We start from the raw sequence: 23,576 nt of genomic DNA, 5'->3' as shown, positions 1-23,576 counted from the left end.
AGTACCAGATTTTCATTAGACTGCTCTTGAAAGTCAGTCTTGCCTGTTAAAGTGGTCATATTTTTAGTGATTTATTTTTAAAGAAATCTGTAAGATTTCACATAAAACAGCATATCTAGTGCTACCAAAACATTTTTAGTAGATGCAAAAAATTAGTCACATTTTTAAAATTTGGGTACATTATTTCCAGAACCTGTTTTAGTTTCCACTGGGATCCAATGACATCTGATTTGAAAGCTAAAGACACTACATCACCAGCAAACATGCTGTGATACACAACTGATTCTGAACAAAGAATAGTTACTTATCACACAGTAACTGTGTTTATTCAAGATTTTATAGTCAATGTGGATCCCAGTGTAGATGTGCATGTGCCTTATGCACAAGAGATTGGCATCTTTTGAAAAGCAGTGTCCTCATTTACCCCATCGCCACATATGCCTGTGAGAGGGTATAATGGAGAAGCTGCAACACTTACAGGGACCTCAGGAGAAGTTTGGCAAGCAGTGACATAGACATACACATTGACCTGTAGCCTAGTAGTCTGAGGCAACTATGCACCATCATAGTCAGACTTGACTTTAGGTCATTTGTTAGTGGCAGGAGAGACTGGAACTTGTCCTCTGGGAGGTAGGCTTTGACTGACAAGAGTTGATAATGGTCCTTCTGAACTCGTGTGTGTGATGGGGTGAGAATTTTTCACAGCACACAAGGAGACCTAGCTGGTGAACAAGGAGAGGACATATTCTAGGGCTGTCTGTCCCCCATTGGACCTACCTCAGATCAACCAATCACCTAGGTATGGGTAAAATTTGCTACCACTGCTGGGCCTTTTGTGAAAACTCTTGCCGAAGTGGAGAATCTGAATGGCTTGCATCTTATACTGGTCATGACTACCTCAGGTACTGTGAATCTCAGGTACTTCCTGGGGCTAGATGGATGGTTATAGGGAAGTACGTATCCTGGAAGTTGAGAGCCATGAAACAGTCCTGAGCTTGAAGTGACAGAACATTAGGAGGGAAGGGTATCATCCTGAACCTGAGAAGGTATATGTAATTTGCTGAGTTTGCTCAGGTCTAGCATAAGATGAAGACATAAGGAAATCAAGAAGTAGAAGCTGCTTTCCTTGTATTCAATTGGCACCTCCTCTATGGCTCCTAGATGAAGCAACAAAGCCACTTCTGCTTGAAGAAACAGGCTCTTGTGAGAAGTGTCCCTGAAGGAGGTGGAAGGGAGACAGGTAGGGGGTAAGCAGTGAAACTGGATAGAGATCATTGCCCATGGCTACCCTAACATCCAACTGATTAGTGTTGCAGACCATACCTGATTGGACTGGGGCGATGAAGCTTCCAAAGGTCACATGCTCTAAACTGGCTCCAGTGGAGCTCATGATAATCCTGTAAAATTTGCCAACATGCCGCTGGTGCAAAGTACCTCACCAAGAAAGAAGACTCGCATCTCCTTGTGTATCTGAGCTTTTCCTTGGAAGGATAATTGTGCTGTCTGGCATGATCTGATGGGTTCCTCTGGCTCAGAGGCTGGTAGCTATAAGTTCTGTGATAAGAGGCCAGAGTGTAGATTCCCAGGAGCACATGGTAGCCTGTGAGTCCTTCTAGGAATGTACAGCATTGTGTGTGTGTTTGCAGACAACTCCATGCCTTTGAAGGGTAGAGCTTTATCATGGCTTTCACTTCCTTGGGAATACACATGAAGCCAGGATACCTTTTGCATCATCACCATCAGAGCCATGGACCTGGCCAAAGAGTCTGAAGCATCCATGACCACTTGGAAGACCATCTTAGCCACCAGCTGACCTTCCTTGAGGACCTCTTTAAGATCATCCCTGCTCTCAGATGGGATCTTGGACATAAAGGTTATTATTCTGTCCCAAGTTAGGAATTCTATTTGCCTAGAAGAGCGTGACTATTCACCACTTGTAACTGAAGGGAGAAGGAAGGCGTAGACATTTCTCCTGAACAAGTCTACCTTCTTTTGTTCTTTATGTTTTGGGATGCTTTCGTTGGATTTGGACTTTTCCTGCACTGTTGAGACTACCAAGAAGCCCAGAACATATAGATATAAAAACCCTTTCTGTGGGACATTGCACCGCTTTTCTGCTCTGTGTGGCTGATTGTGTCAGGCATTTGTCACAGGGCGTTAGCAGTGTTGAGCAATCCTTCATTTACTGGAAGGGCGATCCTGGCTGGGCCTGATGTCAGTATATCAAACAACTTATGAGATATTTTTGGATAACTGATGTTTCTATTTGTAGTGTGCCTACTATTCTGATAAGCAGATCTTGGAATGTCTTAAAATCATCCAGCAGGTGCCACACCTACCATTTCATCCAGAGATGAGCACAAAAGGTGTTGGGGAAAAGGGTGCGGGAAGACATGAGAAGGATGTTCCTCTTCTGGTTCCATGTCTTTTAGTGTCTCACTTTCTTCCTGGCACGGTTTCAGTGGTCTGGTCAACGATGTCACCCAGGACTGCGATCGCCTCTGCCTGGAATAGGGATCAGCTTTTGGATGTATGTGGAGGACCCCAATTAGGCTAATAGGGCCACAGTAATATGCAACATGGATATATCTGGCTTTTTGGATGATGGCCAGTCCAATACCAGCCCTGGTATAGTTGCTGTCAATATTTCCATAGTCTCACCTGTTAACTTCTGGAGAGCGTCCCTTGCTCAAGGGAGGTGAGAAGGTATGTCCAGGTGACAGGGGAAATCTATTATTTTTCCTTAAGGGTGGCACTGAGGTATTTCACACTCTCAGTACTGGTTTTGCTTCAATGCCAGTTGTTGCCTTGGTAGCAGCATGGGTCTGGATCCTCCAAGGACGTGTCTGACAGTACTGTAAGCGATTCTGCTGATGTGGTCAACACAGATGGTTGTACCGTTGTGGGTTGAGTCAGTGCCAGGATAAGTTTAGTCAGGGCCGTGATAGTACATGGCTCCTTGTCACTGCCCATGAAGTTAGTGAAGGACATCACAAGATAGTCCCCTGGAAGCTTTATGCAGTGTTTCTCCACTTATAGTAACTGCCCTTATGCTCAGAAGGACTTCTCTCTGTGCTGAGCTTTGGTGTCAGCACAGATGGTGCCAGCTGCAGCACCAAATCCCTTTTCTATGCCCGGGTTTACTCTATGCTAGCCTTGGGCATCACACATCTACTGGAGGAGGTGCTTTCCTCCAGTACCTGGCGGAATCTGTCTGACTCCTCTGGGTCCAAAAAGACTTTTATTGATGGCTGCAGCAAGTGGAGCGTCAGTTGAGAGTCTCTAACTTGTGAGTCCTCAAAGAAAATGGTCAGCATATTGAACATCCTATCCGGTATATGGCTCTCATCCAAGCAGAAGAGGCATCTCCTATGCCCACCCGTAAACATGATTAGCCTGTCGCAGGAAGGGTTGGGCTGGAGTCCAAGGGCTTAGAATCTGCCATGCAGCAGCAGCAGCAGTTGCATGTCAAGGATCAAGTTCATTAAGTGTAGTTTCCTACAACACACAGATAAGAGTTCTGAAGTGCTCAGAAAAGTTTAGCCAGACCTAAAGACTAGTGGTGCAGACACTTGCTAGGCGCCGTTTTGCCCCTCATCTTTATGCCCTTGTATGGGAGCATGAGACGGTACAGGGGGCATATGTAGCCCTGACAGAAATCGCTATTCAAAAGATTCTGATCTCATGTGCCTGCACACTCACAGGATCCACACTGACACATATTTTAAGACCACCACTTACCAGGAATTGCTCAGGGCTGCAAAGCAAGTCAGAAATACAACCAGAACTAAAACTCAGGTGTCCCTCGATTCCAGTCCCACATGGGTTCCACTAGGACAGAATGTCTTTCAAAACACACCACACTGTAAGCTTGGGTTGAAAAATGCACTTGCCCACTCACCTACTCAAGTGGTAAATCTTCCGTGCAGGGCTCTGTGACCTAAAGCAATATTTTCCATAGAACCTACCTTTCCATTTTAAAAGATAGCCTGGTCCTTATGGTTAAGGCATTTTGCGATGGGACCCCCACGTAAATTGAATCTACAGACAGATTAAGTCAGACAGTGGGGCAATGCCTTTGCTTCTGCTCATGTCTCCGCCAACCATCAACAGGAAAAGTTGACTATTGTTATCTTTCACCAGTGTTACTCATGGGTCTGGAAGTCGGGCAGTCGTTAATCTGATAAGTACCGCAACATTTAGTTGCTAGTTGGAGAAGCAAAAAAGCTAATAGGAGGTGGGCACATATGTTTTTGGACAAAACTTCTTTCACCAAAAAAATGCAGATTTGGGTCAACTGAAACATTTTGGGAATCGGTGTCTATTTTGGTGAATTGTTTCAGATGAAACAAAATCTTTTTTTTTTTTTTTTGGAAATGTCAAAATTAATCATTTTGATTTTTTTTTAAGCTACACTCACAAGGGAATGTAGGCATTGGTCACAAAACCACTGGCATAGTAGCGGCACCACTGTCCCCCTTTTAACCGTTAGCCCACGCACCTGCAACGTGGAAGATTCAGGCTCAATTTCTTGCTTAGGAACAGGGACTTGAATCCAAATCTCCCCTGACACGACCACCACCACCACACACACACACACACACAGATTATCCTAATACACACACACTTGAGTTCCCTAATCACCAGGCTATCAGAGATTCTGGAAGGGTCTTTCTCAATCTCCTGTTGAAGCTGTTCCACTCTGTATAAATATTCTTTGGCACAGGAACTGGAACCCAGGTGTTCCCCTCACCCCCATGAGTGACCTAACCACCATACTATAGAATCACACACACTCTCTCTCTGCTCCTATCACTATTGAAGTATTTTATGCAAAGTGGAACTGCTTCAATGGGAGAGATCGAGAGACTCACCCCAGAATAGCCAGTAGCCCAAAGGTCAAGGTGCTCACCTGGGAGAGGGAGACTTGGGTTCAAGTCCCTGCTCCGGAGCAGGGATTCCAACCTGGGTCTCTCCCCCACATCCTTGGTGAGTGCCCTATCCACTAGGCTCTAGGTTATAAGGCAGGAACCACTGCTACCACTGCTTTTGAATCTAAGCCACCATTATTTTTTTTGCTTTAAAAAAAAATAAAAATTTTAAATATCCTAAAACAAAATGTTTCATTCAACCTACGTGACATGTTTTCAATCCAGCCAAAATTAAAAAGAAAAAAATCTGTTTCCATTGAACCTGAACTATTTTATTTTATTTTTCGGAACTCCCAGAGAATGAAAAATAAAACCAGTTATTTGCCCAGCTCTAAAAACAGATGACAAAGGTACAGGAGCTATTCAGCAGGAAGGAAGGCTCAAAAAGCCGAGGGGTGGGGTACAGTAGTCACATGGCAATGAAAATGCAGAGGGTTGGGGGAATGGCTCCTTCTTTTTCAGCAGCTTAAATTTAGGGGAAGGTGAAAAGTTTTCAGCAGACACAGGCTAATAAGAAAATCTAACCCCCTTACACAGAGCTCACCAACAGCAGGTTGGTAGAAACCCATCCCGTTGGGGGAAGTAACTGGGCTGCACACCAGTGTCCTTATTGTTTGTACTGACTCCAGGAAGTAGCCATATATCATACGTTCTGACCCAAAATGAACACTACAAAGTTAGTGATCTCATTCAATATAGTTGAGAATTACAGGGATATCTCAAAAGATGTGTCAATTTCATTACTGAACTACACCTTCAAATAATTTTTTCAAAACAAAATCTCACAACAAAGCAAGTTTTAATATAGTACTTTTGCAAATTTTAATGTACTGACATATGAAAACAGCAATTTGGGTTTACTGGAAATAGATTTTTCAAGTTTACCATAAAAATGAAGACTAAACTGTTCTCTCACCTTCATGTTACAAGATGTTTTAAGATTCCTGAGCTTCAGTTTTAGAAGCAAAACGTTATAAAAATTATTTAACTAGATAAATTGCATCCTTGAATCTGAACATTGCAAGTAAAAAATAATTTAGCAAGAAGGCCCCTTTTCAAAAAACAACACATCTTTATATACTTGAAACATAAATTTAACTGTTTCCATACTATTTTAAATAATTAGAAACAGCCAAAACATTTTAAAGACATGACATAGAGCAGCTTTCTGGCCATTTTTGAATATTTCCTGGTGTTCTAAAAGCATAATAGTGCAACTATTCTGAAATAGAAAAGAATGCTGAAATATATAAGTGATCATTTGGGCCTTGTGATTTTCCACAAAGTAAATAAACCTCAAAGAACAATGGAGGCATTGCAGCACAGTTTAAAAGATATTCTGTCAATATTATGGTCACTTTCAAATTTCATACAAAAATACTGCCCCCGGCTCAATTAGCCAAAATTCTGCTTTGCTACATGTTTTTTCATTGAGTGCATAAGGAACGGTTTGTAGTCAAATATTTTGTACACAATTACTTGCCAAGACTGGAATCCTGATAACTGACACCTATATCTCTCCTAATTCAGAGGATGTTGTGATTGCAGACATTAGAAACTAAGTGATCTAATCAAAAGATTCAGAAAATGGAAACTAATGAAAACCAAGTTAGGTTGGTTATCAGCACTGTAGAAACTCAAGCACATACGGTTATATCTACAGCACTGTCGTAACGTAAAAAAAAGGAGACAAAACAGATCATGAAGAAACATCAAAATCTAGTTATCTGTATCTTGGTTCCATGAACTAGATTCCAGTTAGATAAGTCACCAAACAGCAACTTCATCTTTTCCCCGCAGTAGTCACACAGCTGAGACCTACTTCAGAATTTTCTGGCCCTGATCTGTCCTGTAATGGCCTTTTTTGAAGGTGACTTCCTTTATTACCTACTCCACGGACTTCTCTGCTTATTCAATGATCTCTTTCGGTGCTTTCGTTTCTTGGCCAAGCTTTTGTGACCATGACTTCTCTCTTTTTTATCTTGTCTACTCTCACTACTAGAGGCCCTCTTATGCTGGGTGCGATCTGGGCTCAAGCTTCTTTGGTGAGGGCTGCGACTTTTGCTAGGGTATTTATGGAGTCTTCTTTCTTTCCTATACTTTTCATCTTGACTACTCAAGTCTCTTCTGTGTTTGCTCGTTTCCTTTTTATCTTTGCTATTATCAACACTTGTGTCACTACATGAATGGCTCCTCCCCTTACTTGGCTCTTTGTTACACTTGCCTTGCTCAGAGGATAAGTCCTTCCTGCACGCATTCTGGTCATAGCTTGGTGTACTCTTGTGTTGCAGGTTATTGGCAGGAATACAAGAAAGCACACCTGAACTCCTTTTATCAGAAGAGCTTTCGGTGCTATTGAAATTAAGTTTGTTGCTTTCCTTAACATTAGCTTCCTTGTGAAGGTTTCCATTTAAATACTTGGATTGAGAGTTCACACTTTCATTGGATATTAGTTCCCTCTGACAGGCCTGATTTGGTTTACCCATAATGGACTGTACCGAGGTAGATGTTATACAGCTGGATGACACAATCTGTGGACCACCCACAACAGTTTTCAACAGGCCAGACTGAGATGCTTTAGTTTCTTCCTTACTCTGATGTGTGTCATCTGTTTTCTTGCTCAGAAGATTGCTTAATAGCTTCTCCCTTAGCTCTTTCTCTTTTCTTTGCAGTCCAAGTGCTCTCTCTTTTTCCTCCTCTACACGTCTGAGTTCAGCCTCTTGCAGCCTTCGTCTCTCTTCCAACTCCTGAAGACGGACTCTTTCTTCATTATGTTCCTGCTCCAGAAGCTTTACTGCCTGAAAGACATTCAGGGGGAGGGAGAAAATGAATGAGAAAGAAAGTTTATAAATTTGCTTATGTCTCCCAAAAATCTCTCTGTTAAAGAAATCAGAATTTTTCATATACAAGGGAAGCCTGTAAAAAAAGGGAACCATTTAAAAAAAATAATTTACATAACTCTGTGCACTAAGGATATTGTTCAACAAATAAAGCTGAAATGAAAAAGCAGCCAGCTCAGTTTAAGTAACTGGTAATGTGACTTGGTACTTTTCGCCTCCAGGTTACTCGTCAGAACCCAATCTGAGCAAAAATCATTACTATCCAACAACTATTCAGGAATCTATATCAAATGAGTTGAGCTTAGTCCAGTTACCAGTGGACAGGTGTCAATGTTACAGTAACCAGCACTGGGATTAGTGATTTTGTTGGCAGTCACAAAACTCAAGGATTGAATGGGTTTAGATGCTTCAGGTAAATTACAAAAATTGAAGTTTTTATTCTGTTAAGTATGTAAATGTTTAATACAATCAGCAATATTGTGTGATTTAAATATCAGATTTACCTTACTTTGACCCTAAACAAAAGAGGCTTAGTTCAGTCCTTTGCAAGTTTTACCCTAGGCGTGAAGGGAAAGACAGCTATCCACAGAAAATGGTGCAATAATTGATATCCTCAGGTATTGCTTCAGTGCACAGCACAGTAGTATCTAAACAACTTTGATGAACCACAGTGATGAACACACTATAAGAATCTAGATATTTTTTAAAAAAGGAAAATCTTATAAAAATTCTCTAAGCATTATTTTACTTGGAGTGAGACTCTCTCTCAGTGGGGATCAAGAGCTCAGGAATTACTATGTGATGTACATATGATAATGTGATGGATGGAAAGGAATGCTGCGTTAAAATGTTAACGCTACGTTTATGCTAATATACAGATTAAAACACTCCTCATGTATGATGGCAGCAAGAAACAAAGCTGTGCATTTCTGCTTACTTAAAACAGTTACTAAACATTAGCCATTACTCCAAAATATCTGTGATTACAACTTTTTCAAGAAATAAGACAATATTGCGTCCTGTTTAGGGAACATATGGAAACAATGTTGACGACTGCAGACTCAGACATGATTTGACAAGTCACCATCACTGTCAGTGGATATCTGTATTTTTGTAATATTGTTACACCTGCTTCTTCAAAAGTACTTTTCAAACATTAGTAAAAGAAACCACAATAATCCCCACTTAATAAATGGGAAAGAGAGCAGTTAAGTGAACTGCTCAAGGCCACAAGTGATGCAGTGGCAAAGCCAAAATTAAAACTTGGAATCCTCTGTCTTAGTCCCCTGCTCAGTTCTTTATGCCATGGTTTCCACACATTTCTTTTTTTGGATCTCAAAGTAGTGAGCAGGCCTCTTTTCTCACCTGATGCACAATGTTATTCAGGTCAATAATTTCAGGTTCTCTTTTTACTCCATCCCTGCCTTCCTAGGGAACAGATGCATAGGCAAACATCCTATGGCTTCAAGACAGGCTCTTGTGAGTTCACAATCCATAATATTCAGAGGAGTGACTGTTGGCACATGTAATAGCTAAATGGTTTGGCTTATGAACACATATGTCACTTAAAATTTTACTCTACCAGTTTTCATTTTTGTTAGCTCTTGAAATAATATGGAAAAGACAGCTTTTCAAAGTTACCTTTGCTCTGCTAAGCAGTTCTGCAATTAGTCTAATGGACTGAAGATTTCTTTGCGCTAACAGGAGCTTCCTCTCTTCTAGTCTTATTTTCTCTTGCAGTTTTTTCTGCTCTTCTGCTTGCATTTTTTCAAGTTTCTTTTTGTTTCTACGAACTTCACGATCTTTCTGTTTCTGTTCTCTTTTGCGTAACTTCTCTTCTCTTTTTCTCTCTCTTTCAAGTTCTTCAAGTTCCTTCTGTTTCCTAAGAGTGATTAATTTGTACATTAGCTATGACAAGAACAATTTTGGATTTTGACTTGTATTACAATTTAAGTTAAAAATAAAGGATTTTGTTATTTTTTTCAAGAAAGACAGGTCTTACTGATTGCTGACAGCTAGACAGAAGTAGGAAACATCACATATGCATTCAGTGAACATCTTTAAATATTTCCCTTCCCACACAAAACCAAACTGACATCAGATAGACAGTTCTAGGCATAAGCAAAAATCTAAATATCAGATGTTTTAGGAACCAACACAAGTAAGATCATACAGCATTTTACTGCTCAAATCAGAAATACAGTCATTTTGAGTCAGTTGGCTGGGCAATCCATCCTCCAGAAGAAAAACTTTGAGCAGATATCAATTTTAAAATGTGCAGATAGTTGCAAAGACCAAGATTTTCAAGAGAATACGTGCCTAAACAGTGGCATGATTTTCAGAAAGAGGCAGCAGCTTCCACTGAAGAATTCTACTTTAACCACACAAAAGTAAATGGATCTAGACAACTTAGCTTCCTTACTCAGGCAAAATTTCTGTTCAAGTCAATAGTTTTGCTTTATTAAAGGGTGAAGAACAGTGCTCTTTGAGAGTTATCTATCATCTAAATGATAAAAAAAGATCACAGATGCATGGGCTCCAGCTTCCTTAACATACAATCGCTGAAATGATTTGGTACCATCAGATTTATGGTCCATATATACCTGGCATCCCTGAGATATTTGTATGTATACACATACTTTTTTCCTAGTAATACATTCTAAAACTTATATCCCATCCCTGAAAAAAACCTATCTACATTAAAAAGCAACAAGCTTTGTTAAAGCACAGCCATTTCAATAAAACGATTTACTTGTACAATTAGCACATGGTCTTCCAATTTTCTATCTAGAAAACAGATTTTAAAAACTTCATGATCCAAGCTAAACCAAATCACTGTAGTTTAAATAGTTCAATTATCCAGTTCTAGGAAGTACCTTTCCATCAAAATATCAAACTAGCTCACTTTATTTTGGCTCTCTCACTGCCTGAACCCTCCTTCCTCAGAACTAATACATAGTTGTCATTCTGGTCAGCTGTCTTCTAGGAACAATGGCAACACAACAACTGGGGCTTAGAGGAATGACTGCTTCTAGGAATGTAAAACCCACCACAACTGAAAATCAAACATAATACGTTACCTTACCATTGTTAATTGCCCATATAGTACTTCTGATGTGAATGAGGATTTTCAAAGGTGAAGATGTTTACTCACTATCTTTAACAGTAAAAGCTTTTAGTTTGTTACCAGCATTGGTATATATATTTATCAAAATCATCCATTTTAGTTTAAACACGTTTTAAAATAGTCCAGAAACAATAACGTTATGCAGAATTATAAGAAATTATAGGTATTATAATAAATTTACCAAACTTTCAACTTCAGTGATGGCCATCTCAGCTCCAGATTGCATTGCACAGGATCAAAAATTAAAATCTGCAAGTAGAGTAAGGATCTGCAACAGTTTCTACCAGTTGAAGATAGTTTATAGGAAAACTGGTCTTAAAAGATTTGGAAAACATAACTAACTCTTGAAACAACTGAAAAACTCTGCCTTTTATTACTAAGGTATTTCGAAATTAGAAGAGGATTAAGAATTTGGAATCTGATTTGCTCGCACCACTAATGTAAGTGATCAAAACACGTTTAAAAGTAGAGAGAGTTGCAAGATAAAGAGATTTTAATATTATGTTTGGAGAATTCTGTGAAGAGTCCCCAGGGAAAAAAATGGGACTCTGATTTAGAAGACTGAATAGTTAAAGCTAACAATATATTTTGAGTCAATACCAAACTTAAAGACCATTTAATATCTTTACTGAACTAGTCAAAACACTTTGTAACTGATTGCGTATGTCAGTTTTAACATAAGATTGGATTTTTGTTTCTGTATGTGGAAAGATCTTGCCCATAAATTAACTTTTTTTGGGTTAGAAATATGATTGCTAGTGCAGCATGAGAAACAAAAAGTATAGTAAAACCTCAGAGTAACAAACAGAGTGAAAAACAGAGGTTGTTCGTAACTCTGAACAAACCGTTATGGTGGTTCTTTCAAAAGTTTACAACTGAACATTGACTTAATGCAGCTTTGAAACTTTATTATGCACAAGAAAAATGCTGCTTTCCCTTTACTTTTGTAGTAGTTTACATTTAACGTAGTACTGTACTGTATTTGCCTTCTTTGGGCGGGGGGAGGGTCTCTGTTGCTGCCTCATTGTGTACTTCTGAGATGTGTAGTTGATTGTTCAGTTTGTAACTCTGGTGTTTGTAACTCTGAAGTTCTAACTGTATATAAAAGTGAAGTTATAATATGATCAAATTAAACATTCCTCATTTTGAATGGAATGAAGAAATGTGGGGACCCAAAGTTTTAGCCCTGCAAGAGACTGAAATTTAGTCCAATTGCTCATTCATTCATTCCTAATGCGAAGGAGATAAGGGGAAGGAAATGCAGTTTTATTGTATTTTATCATTAAAATTAAAAAATGTAGATATAAGTTAGATCTACCTTTCCTCCTCCTTTTTCTTCTCTTCAGCTTCTTTCTCTCTGCGTTTTTGTTCCTCTCTTTGTTGTTCAAGCTCTTGAAGCTTTTGCCGTTCAAGCTGCCGTTTCTTAATTGATGCATCACTCAGGTGTTTTGTTGAGTCAAAGGAAACCTTTACAGAGCACAATTAAGAAACAATGAGTTTAAGAGGTAAAAAACAATTCTAATCTAGTACATTTAAGCGTCAGCTTTGCTTTCACTTCATCCTGAAAACTAAGGTTTGGGGACTTTTGGATTTTTTTATGCTTGTTCTTGCAAGTCTTGTCATGTGAGAAAAAGTAAAAATATTTTACTCATGAGCCTGGGGATTTATCCAGTAACAAGTATACAAACAATTTAATGTGTAGCTCCAACACATTCAAACTTTTTCCATGAACCTTACGGGATACTTTCTGAACTGCACGCTATTGACTGACTTGCTTTTCATAACAAAGCCCACATTTTACTCAATTATCAAATCGTAAGTACATGGCTCCCTACTTAAAACATGTCAAAGCAAATCTTACTAAACCAAATTAAAAAAAGAAAACTAAATACTATTTTCTTGTGCTCCATGAATTTAGATTCTGTCTGAAATTGAATTTATTCATGTTTTTCTATTCAAAAGTAGTACTGGTATTTGTGATTTGAAAAAGTGAATCCTAGTGAGCTTAACCTAAAATAATAAATTTCAATTTTAAACTGTCTTCTGAACATCAACCCCCTATAACTGCAAAGTAGGAGAATATTATACCTCATTATATAGCCATCAAATTAATACTTAAAAATTTGGCCTTTGTCTCTGTAGACATCATACACCCATGACACATCTGTTATCTGATAGTATGGCCTTTCAAATTTGTTATAATAGCCTTGCTATTCTAATTGATGAGCAGTGGCTGCAAAAACAAGCCTTTTATCGTGACAGAAGCAGTAAGATAACTATGCCAGATTTTCAGGTATCATGGAAATATATTTTTATTAAATTTTCAAGTACAGTTTAAAAATGGGTTGAGATCACACAATGCAACAAATTTTTCATAAATTTTGCTTATATCTGCACTTCAAATACAATTCAGATGTCTGCTCAGTTGTATAAATTGCATTTATTTTCATTCTACAGATGTTTGCTGATTTTTTATTTTAATGTTGTATCTTGTTACCCCTCTTTAAAAAGGAGCTGTATTTTAAAAGTTTAATTTTCTTTAGTTTTCCTAGGAATGTGCTGAACAAATATATAGTTTAAGTTCCGCGTGTGACGTGTATTCATAAATACACACACACAAATACACTGGCAGTGTGCTCTTAAAGAGTTTTATGGGTAAATCTGAGATGTACAGGCCACGCAGACACAAAGCAATTAGATGATCAGAGCTGATCTGGAGAAGAGAAAGGTGCTCTGTCTTGTGATGGGGTATGCTGAATAGGTTAACGTAGGTTAACGCTGAATAGGTTAACGTAGGCCAGAGGGGACAATTAACCTATTAGGCTGCAAGATGGGGGAATTAAGGCTGAGCGGAAAGCCTTAATTAGTGGAAGCTCACTTGTGCAGGAACAGGCAGGGCATATATAATGCAAAGGAGTTGATAGTGGAAAGGGACTGCAGGTAAATAGTCTGCAGTCACTCCCTGGGACAAGAGAGCTGTGTTCGGGACAACAGAAATTAGTCTGCAGTTACTCAATGTAAGAAGGGAGATTGTGCTAGCAAATCCAGAGATGGGGGAGCCATGATTAGGAAAGGTTCAGGGAAAAAGCAAAAAGGTTCAGGATGATGAAGACTTTGCTACTGATTAGAGGATCCCTCAGCTGGAACCCAGAGGAGACGGTGGAGCTGGAACCCAGCCACAGGGGAAGTGGCACTATAGGGGCAGTGAATGAGAAGACTGCCTAAAACTGCTGGTAAGGAAATTGATACTCCAGAAGGGGGAAACATGCATAGTGATCTGGCCAGAGGCCCAAGTCACAAAGAGGGAGCATCCTGGGTTGCACAGAGCGAGAGAGAGCAAGAGAGCAGCAGCAGGGCATGCAGTGAGCAGCAGAAGGGGGCCTCAGACCTGGAAAGAGCTAATCCGCACAGCAGTCAGAAAGAGGCACCATATGCGGAGAGTTGACCCCAGGACATATCTGCTGGGTGCTAAGATACGGGATGTGGACCTTAGGCTAAAAAGGATCCTAATGGAAGCAGGAAAGAATCCACTCATTGTCATTCACATGGGAACAAATTATAATGCTAGATTCTCAGGGGAATGCATCAAAGGAAACTATGGAGAAGACACTTAAGGAAACGGAGGCTGAGGTGATCTTCAGTAGGATTCTGCCTGTCCCTAGAAGAGGAGAATGAAGGCGAGACAAGATTACGATGATCAACAGATGGCTCAGGCTGTGCTACAAGGAGGGTTCTGGAATGCTGAACCACTGGCAGTCATTCATGGACAGAGGACTGTTCTCATGGAATGCCCTCTACTTGAATAGGCAGGGAAATAGATTTCTGGGATGGAGGCTGGCACAACTGATTAAAAGATTTAAACTAGGAATCTGGGGATACGGTTGGGAGATGCTCATGTAATATCCATGCCTAATACTAATATTGAGCAGGAGGAAAATCAAGAAAGAGGATACAGCAATGGAGAAAGAGTAGGAGAATGGACATCAAGAGAAAAGATAATGCCGATACTAATGACGATAGTATCGTCTATCTATCTGCTGACAGTAGAATGACTGTACCCAACTGGGTGAGGAATCTGAGTACAGACAAGCAGAAATAACTAAGATGTTTGTACACCAATGCAATGAGCCTGGCTAACAAAATGGAGGTACAAGAACTAATGGTACAGGAAGTGAAACCAGATATTATAGGGACAACAGAAATATGGTAGAATTGTAGTCATGACTGGAGTACAGGGATTGAAGGGAATGTGCTGTTCAGGAAAGACAGAAATAAAGATAAAGGTGGTGAAGTAGCATTGTATATTACTTAGGAGGTAAACTGTAAAGAAATTAGAAGTGACGGAATGGATAAAACAAGAGTCCATTTGAGCCAAACCACTTGGGGGAAAAAAAGTGACCAGATGGTCGCCACGGATAGCACTTGGGGAATGCGACACACCCCCAGGATCTGATCTGGATATGAACAGAGACCTCCTTAATATTTTTAATGAAATAAGTACTACTGGGAATTGTGTGATTATGGGAGAGTAATTTCCCAGATATATATTGGAGGACAAATGCTACTAATAATGGTAGGGGCCACATTTTCCTGGATGTGATAGCTGACAGATTTCTTCACCAAATAGTCACCAAACCAACAAGAGGTAATTCCATTTTAGATTTGCTAATGGTGAATAGTGAGAAGAACTGGTTGTAGGGGACAACCTTGGTTTGAGTGAGCATGAGCTAATTAAGTTTAAACTAAATGGAAGGATAAACAAAAATAGGTCTGCAACTAGGGTCCTTCATTTCAAAAGGGCAAACTTTAAAAAATTAAAGGAAGTGGACTAGGCTGAAAACTCAAGGATCTGAATGTGTAGGAGGCTTGGAAAAGTTGCAGAAGCTATCTGAAGCCTGCATCACAAGCAAGGGGGAAAAAATTGTAGTGAAGGGTAGCAGACCAAACAGGATGAACAAGCATCTCAAACAGGTTATTAAGGCAGGACGCCTACAAGGAATAGAAGATGGGCTGGATCAGGAAGTAAAGCTAAGTATTGGAAGTCAGAAAGTATAGGGGGAAAAGTGAGAAAGGCCAAAATCCAAGCAGAGTTGGACACTGCAAAGGAAATTAAAACTGGCAGCAAAAGGTTCTATAGTCATACAAATAAGAAATCAAGGAAAAAAGAATTGGGACCACCAAGCACTGACCATGTGGGGGGGTTAAAGATAATACAGGCATGGCCCAACACCTAAATGAATACTTTATCTCAGTTTTTAAATAATTGTAATGAAGAGTTTAGGGGTAGTGGTGGAGTGGCTAATGGAAATGAGGATATGGAAGTAGAAATTAATGAAGCCAAGATCAAACAGCTTAATGGGACCAAATGGAGGGGCCTGGATAATCTCCATCCAAGAATATTGAAGGAACTGTCACATGAAATTGGAAGCCCAATAAAAGGGATTTTTAACCAACCCATACATACACCCACAGGGTTCATATCCTATGCCTGGAGAATTGTAATATAGTACCTATTTTTAAGAAAGGCAAAAAAAGTGATGCAGGAAATTACAAGCCAGGTAGTTTGATCTCAATTATATGCAAGGTGTTGGAACACATTTTGAAAGAGAAAGTAGTTAAGGACTAGAGGTAAACTTTAATTGGGATAAAATACAACATGATTTTACAAAAGGTAAACTGGACCTTGAAAACTGGAGTATAGAAATGGGATCGATCGATTTAATAGTGCAAAGTGCAACATCATGCACTTAGGGGCTAACAAGAATTTTTACTGTAACCTAGGGACTTACCTAAGAACATAAGAATGGCCATACTGGGTCAGACCAAAGGTCCTTCCAGCCCAGTATCCTGTCTACTGACAGTGGCCAATGCCAGGTGCCCCAGAGGGAGTGAACCTAACAGGTAATGATCAAGTGATCTCTCTCCTGCCATCCATCTCCACCTTCTGACAAACAGAGGCTAGGGACACCATTCCTTACCCATCCTGGCTAATAGCCATTAATGGACTTAACCTCCATGAATTTGTCCAGGTCTCTTTTAAACCCTGTTATATTCCTCAACCTCCTCAGGCAAGGAATTCCACAGATTGACTGTGCACTGAGTGAAGAAGAACTTCCTTTGATTTGTTTTAAACCTGCTGCCCATTGATTTAATTTGGTGGCCCCTAGTTCTTATATTATGGGAACAAGTAAATAACTTCCTTATTCACTTTCTCCACACCACTCATAATCTTATATACCTCTATCATATCCCCCCCTTAGTCTCCTCTTTTCCAAACTGAAAAGTCCTAGCCTCTTTAATCTCTCTTCATATGGGACCCATTCCAAACTCCTAATCATTTTAGTTGTCCTTCTCTGAACCTTTTCTAATGCCAGTATATCTTTTTTGAGATGAGGGGACCACATCTGTACGCAGTATTCAAGATGTGGGTATACCATGGATTTATACAAGGGAAATAAGATATTCTCCATCTTATTCTCTAACCCTTATTTAATGACTCCTAACATCCCGTTTGCTTTTTTGACTGCAGCTGCACATTGCGTGGACGTCTTCAGAGAACTATCCATGATGACTCTCCTGATTAGTTGTAGCTAAATTAGCTCCCATCATATTGTATGTATAATTGGGATTATTTTTTCCAATGTGCATTACTTTACCTTGTTTCAGAGTAACAGCCATGTTAGTCTGTATTCGCAAAAAGAAAAGGAGTACTTGTGGCTAAGACTAACCAATTTATTTGAGCATAAGCTTTCGTGAGCTACAGCTCACTTCTTATGCTCAAATAAATTGGTTAGTCTCTAAGGTGCCACAAGTACTCCTTTTCTTTTTACTTTACCTTGATCCACATTAAATTTCATTTGACATTTTGTTGCCCAATCATTTAGTTTTGTGAGATCTTTCTGAAGTTCTTCACAGTCTGCTTTGGTCTTAACTATCTTGAGCAGTTTAGTATCATCTGCAAACTTTGGCACCTCACTGTTTACCCCTTTCTCCAGATCCATTTATGAATGGATGAACTACCCGTTGGAAGTGAGAGAGGAGGAAAAAGGCCTGGTGTTTTGATTGATCACAGGAAGACTATGAGCTGCCAATGTGATGCAGCAGCGAAAAAGGCTAATGCAAGAGGATGCATCAGGCAAGGTATTTCCAGTACAGCTAGAGAAGTATTAGTATCATTATACAAATTATTAGTGAGACCTCATCCAGAATACTGTGCGCAACTCTGGTCTCCCATGTCTAAGGGCTTGTCTCCACTTACACAGGGATCGACATGCAGCAATCGATCCACCAGGGGTCGATTTAGCAGGCCTACTGAAGACCAAATAAATTGACCACTGAGTGCTCTCTCGTCAACTCTGGTACTCCACTGGAATGAGAAGCATAAGGTAAGTCGACGGGAGAGTTTTTCCCGTCGACCCAGTGCGGTGTAGATACTGCAATAAGTCAACCTAAGGTATGTTGTATAACTTAGGTCAACTTAGCCCCGTAGTGTAGACCTGCCCTAAGAAAGATACTGTACCAGGTACAGAGAAGGGCTACTAGGATGATCAGAGGAATGGAAACCTACTTTACGAGAGGAGACTCAAAGAGCTTGGCTTGTTTAGCCTAACCAAAGGAAGACTGAGGGGACATATGATTGCTTTCTATAAATATATCAGAGGGATAAATACCAGAGAGGTAGGGAAATAATTTAAGTTAAGTGCCAACATTAACACAAGAACAAATAGATATAAACTGGCCACTGACAAGTTTAGGCTTGAAATTAGACAAAGGTATTTAACTATCAGAGGAGTGAAGTTCTGGAACAGCCTTCCAAGGGGAGCAGTGAGGGCAAAATACCTAACTGGCCTCAAGACTGAGCTTGATAAGTTTATGGAGATGGTATGGTGAGATTGCCTACAATGGCATGTGCACCATCTGCAACTGCTAGTAGCAAATATCCTGAAAGGACGGAAATGGGACATTAGATGGGGAGGGCTCTCAGTTACTATAGAGAATTCTTACCCAGGTGTCTGGCTGATTGGTCTTGCCCACATTCTCAGGGTCCAACTGATCACCATATTTGGGGTTGTAAAGGTATTTTTCCTCAAATGAGATTGGCAGAGATTGCCAGGGCGGGTTCTGCCTTCCTCTGTCGTGCAGGGCATGGGTCATTTGCAGATTTAAAATCGTGTAAATGGTGGAGTCTCTGTAACTTGAACTCTTTAAATAATGATTTGAGAACTTCAGTACTTCAGACAGAGGTTATGGGTCTATTAGAGGATGGGTGAGCGAGGTTCTGTGGCCTGCAATGTGCGAGGTCAGACTAGATGATCATGATGGTCCCTTGCAGTCTTAAAGTCTATGACAACCTAAATATGTGCCAATAAAGCCCATCTACCACACTTATGTCTCCTGTAATGCCTCCTGTTACAGGAAAACTATTTTAGAGAGTTTAAATATTTTATTAGGACTCTCTCTCTGACACACCACTGCCTGTAATACTAGACATCTTAGTCACCGTCAATCCAATATTACAGGGTTCAGAGGGACCATTAAAAACTTGTTAAAATCTCATTTAAAAACCTAGTTTAGTTTACTTTTCTACACACAAAGAAGTCATGACCAGTAACTCCAGGTCTTCCAGGGCTAGTGATAGTTAAATGTGTATTCCTCCGAAAAGCCGGAAAGTTCCCATTTCTAACCCTATAGGCCATGAGTAAAGAGACTTTAACGTTGTGATATTTTTGTATAGTAAAGCTATTTCTGGGGCAAGAATTAATCTCAATGTCCTGGAGCCTCAGGACAAAGTATTTTTTTCACATTTTGGTGGAGCAGTGGATAGAGGAGAAAATCCACCTCTAAAAGGTTGATTTAAAGATAAAATTATGGCTGTTTGAAATTACTCATGGTGCTGGAATATTAAAATAATATTAATATTTACAAACACAGCTTGTTTGGTTGTTTAAGAAATTAAATGTGGCAATTAGAACACAGACCTAGTTCAAAGAGAATAGAAGTACTTGTGGCACCTTCGAGTCTAACAAATTTATTTGAGCATAAGCTATCGTGGGCTAGAGCCCACTTCATCGAATGCATAGAATGGAACATATAGTTCCTAGTTCACATATTTAGCTCCCGTCATTGTGTTACTCCTAGCCCAAGAGTTATGCCAATGTTAAGATTTTTTTTAATTTGGTACAGGATTTTGTGTATTACATTTTACCTCCCTATCACACCTTACTTTTGAAATTCCACTACGGATGTTGCAAGAGACTGTTTTTATGCTGTCACTTCATCAACAATCTGACTTGATATCAGAATAAAATGCAGCTGTAGAATTTAACATACATGGAAAGGACATTCAACAGTATTTTTTCCCCTTAAGGTCTATTACAAAATAACTCCGCAGTTCCTCACCTTTACATTGCAAGCCACTGCTTTGCCATCATCACCTTTGTACATCAGTTTCATCCCTCGCAGGGCATTCATGGCTTTGATGAAACCTACATACTCACGATATTGAACGTAAGCTTCAAAATTCAAATGGCCTCCAAAACTGAAGGTGTGAAAGTTTCTACCAGTCATTTCTTCTCTATATGGGTCCAGCATGGGTATGTCCACATTACGTATTTCCCCAAATTTCTTAAATACTTTTATAAGAACTTCTTCACTTGGTTTTTCTGAGCCAGAGTCCTTCAGTGCAAACCATTTGCAAGGTAACCCCTCTAAGTGAATGGTGTCTGGTCTCTCCCCTGGCAAAGTTTCGTTCATATCTTTCGCATCACGGAAAAAGGAGTCCCAGTCATGTCTAGTAGGAAAGTCAACTTTATATTCTGCAGCACGAACTTTTAAAATGTCAGAGAAACCACTAAGTTTTATTGTTTTGCCATCAAGGCATGCTAGAAAGGACTTAACCAAACTCTTGTTTTCAACTTCTCCTTCAAAACGGATGAAATCCATGGTGCTTTTGGAAATCCGTAGTGTGGAAAACTGATGAGTTTGCACCATTCCCTTTAGTCTTTCCATCACTTCCCAATTGGAAATGGATTTTCCTGGTTGCTTCAGCTGAGGAAGTGCTACGCTGATAGACATTTTTGTAATGGGTTTAAGGTATAAGCCATAGGAAGCACAGAGCTCTACTGCTTCTGATGCATCATGAACTATTGTAGCAGCCGCCATAGCACAAAAAAAAAAGTATAAAACCAGTAAGAAAAATATATACTCAGTTAACTTGTAGGAGACACTAACTGACGAACGTGGTCCTTATCTGTAAATAATTGACCGGTTCTGAGACTTAAACGTTACCAAGTAAAACCATTGATTCTTGGCATGAGAGTTAATTAGGAAATTTAAAATTAACAGCATTGCCATTATAAACTGTTTTCTAACCATCACAATATATGAATTCCGTTCCAAGACTTACATACTACAGTCATAAGCAGTACAATTATGTCCACAGAGAAACTGAAAAGCTGATGATATGAATAAGTGTGGTTTGATACTCAGAGAGTAGAATTACTGAGCAGAATTACTAGAGTGTCAACTCGCAACAGTTATACTGCAGCAGTCCAGCCTTGAAGAAGAATTCCATATCCTCAACTAGATGACTTTATTCTGAAAGGAAAAAAAACAGATGTCCATTTATAGGGAAGAATTAGTCTTATAACTCTTGCTCAGACCTGAACAAACTACACAAGGTGCAACTTCAACGCAGTGAGGTCCCCTCTCCATGATGGTAATCATCAACACAAATCCCCATTTGCTTACTAGAGCCACAAAGGGGGAGGGCAGAAGGGCTGGTGTAATTAATAGGCAACAGAACATTCTTTCTAAAATCACATTTATGAGTTTTAGCTACAGCATAAGATAATTTTAAAGAGAGAGCTCATACATATAACCACCCACAGATCTGCCAGAGATTTACAAACACAACCATTATAATTCATAACATATAAACAGACTGGGGAAAAGTTGAATTTTATCAGTAAATCTCAAACATCTATTTCACCTTGCGCACACATACCTATGAAAAAATATTTCCATCGATAACAAGGGAAATTTACAGACCGGCAAAATAAGAAAAATGCTAACTGAGAACCTACCAGGTGTTGGGTCCCCAGTGGCACTAACACACACGTGACACAGGCCAGGGTAAGTAAAATGAAGGGAATTTGGAACAGTAATTTTATTAAGATAATGTTGAAGTAAAAAGTAAACGGTACAGAGTTTAGGCATAGAAGTTTCTGGTTATCAGGGAATAAGGTACAGATTATCAAGGGGTGTGAAATTCGGTTTAGGAGCGGGTGGCGTAAGGAATACATTATCTGCAATCTTCCCGATTGGGGGTAAAAGTTTAACGGGTCAAAGTACAGACATTGAGATATGGGGTATGTTGTCCATATAATGGCTATGTTCAGGTGTGAAGCGTAATGAGTGGATACGATGATGAGGATGGATCTACCCTCATTTGGTGGGATTTAATGTTCAGTGAGTTTATGGTTCCAGTTCATATGGTCCAATGGAAATATTACATCAGGACCCTGTAGGGTTGCCAGGTGTCCAGTTTTCGATGGGATCATCCGGACGAAAAGGGACCCTGGCGGCTCCGGACAGCAGCACTGACTGGGCTGTTAAAAGTCCGGGCGGCAGCGCAGCAGGGTTAAGGCAGGCTCCTTATTAGAGTTTGTTTCACAGCTAATTACTTCGCACATTTTGACACGCGCTGTAGAAAATGTGTCTTTTTAAACCATTACAGAAGCTTTAACTTTCTGAATCGACAGCGAGCGGGTCAGCAGGGGCTTGGTGTCGGAGTCTCCCCCGGCCCCGCAAGAATTCTGCACGACGGTGGAAGTTTCAGCCGACAGACACAACCTGTCCATAGCTTTAAAATAACCTCGCGCTGCGCAGGCCGGCCCCGGGCGTAGCCTCGGTCAGCGGCGGCGGCGGCCGCTTCCCCACGCCCCCCGCAGCCTGGGGAGCCCCTGGCCGCGGGGCGCCGGGCACCGAGCGGGGGGCGCTCGCCCGCCCCCCCCCCGACCGCGCGGCGGATCCATAGTCCGGGGGGGGGGGTTGGCGAATATTTATGGGGGGTCAAAGGTCACATCTAACCCCGGGCAGGTCTCTGCGCTCCCCGGCCCGCACCCCGAGCGGAAGGGTTACGAGCCGCGGCCCCCGCCGCCCCCGGGACTGACTCACCCGCCACGTCGGTCTCTGGCCTCCAAACCGCGGCCGGCGCCGCCGCTGGCGGCATCGGACCCAAAAGAAAACAGAACAGCCGCCCCGCTCCCCGGCGTCCCACAAACCCCTGCGGCCGAACTTCCGCTTCCTGGTTGGCTCAACCAGCGGGAAGGAGGTGGGGTGGGGGCGAGCGATTCCAGAGCGTCCTGGAAGTGGCCGGGCTGGGCCGCTCCTCCGCGTCTATGGTTCCAGGAAGGGAAAAAAAAAAAAAGAACCGCGCGAGCCCGGCGCGGAATGCGGCCGCGCGCCCCCTGGCGGGCGGAGAGGCGGTGGCAGCGCCGCCTTTTGCGGCCCGGCGGGAGTCGCCCCCTGGGGGGCGTTGGGCCCCCAGTGGGACTAGCGCAGCGGCGTGAGCCAGGCCTGGCTCAGTCCAGTGGAGGGGATTTGGGGCAGTAATATTACGTCGGGGCCCGTAGGGTTGGCAGGCTCCCTGTGGTTCCGGGAAGCAGCGGCATGTCC

The 23,576-nt window shown here is 40.9% G+C and overlaps 1 protein-coding gene across 1 annotated transcript; it reads right to left on the bottom strand.

Annotated features, from left to right (window-relative positions):
- Positions 1–5,767: 5,767 nt before the first annotated feature.
- AKAP17A (A-kinase anchoring protein 17A) lies at positions 5,768–23,229 on the bottom strand. Its single transcript, XM_084621624.1, has 5 exons — positions 23,076–23,229; positions 20,298–21,494; positions 12,217–12,365; positions 9,413–9,653; positions 5,768–7,729 (listed from the first exon to the last, which is right to left on the bottom strand). The coding sequence occupies exons 2-5, from the start codon at positions 21,057–21,059 to the stop codon at positions 6,815–6,817; spliced, it is 2,067 nt and encodes a 688-aa protein (XP_084477750.1). The 5' UTR covers positions 21,060–21,494; positions 23,076–23,229; the 3' UTR covers positions 5,768–6,814.
- Between the last annotated feature and the right edge of the window lie 347 nt (positions 23,230–23,576).

This window comes from Lepidochelys olivacea (genome assembly GCF_965140295.1).
Source record: "Lepidochelys olivacea isolate rLepOli2 genome assembly, chromosome: 1".
NCBI lineage: Eukaryota > Metazoa > Chordata > Testudines > Cheloniidae > Lepidochelys > Lepidochelys olivacea.
This window is presented reverse-complemented; position numbering and strand designations above follow the sequence as displayed.

What these genes read in the sequence shown, in the direction of transcription:
- AKAP17A (XM_084621624.1), bottom strand. Translation starts at nt 21,059, where the DNA reads ATGGCGGCTGCTACAATAGTTCATGATGCATCAGAAGCAGTAGAGCTC. An exon ending in AAGAAAAAGGAGGAGGAAAG is followed by an intron (nt 9,654 to 12,216) that starts GTAGATCTAACT and finishes AATCACTCTTAG; the next exon opens with GAAACAGAAGGAACTTGAAG. An exon ending in AACTGCTTAGCAGAGCAAAG is followed by an intron (nt 7,730 to 9,412) that starts GTAACTTTGAAA and finishes AATGTCTTTCAG; the next exon opens with GCAGTAAAGCTTCTGGAGCA.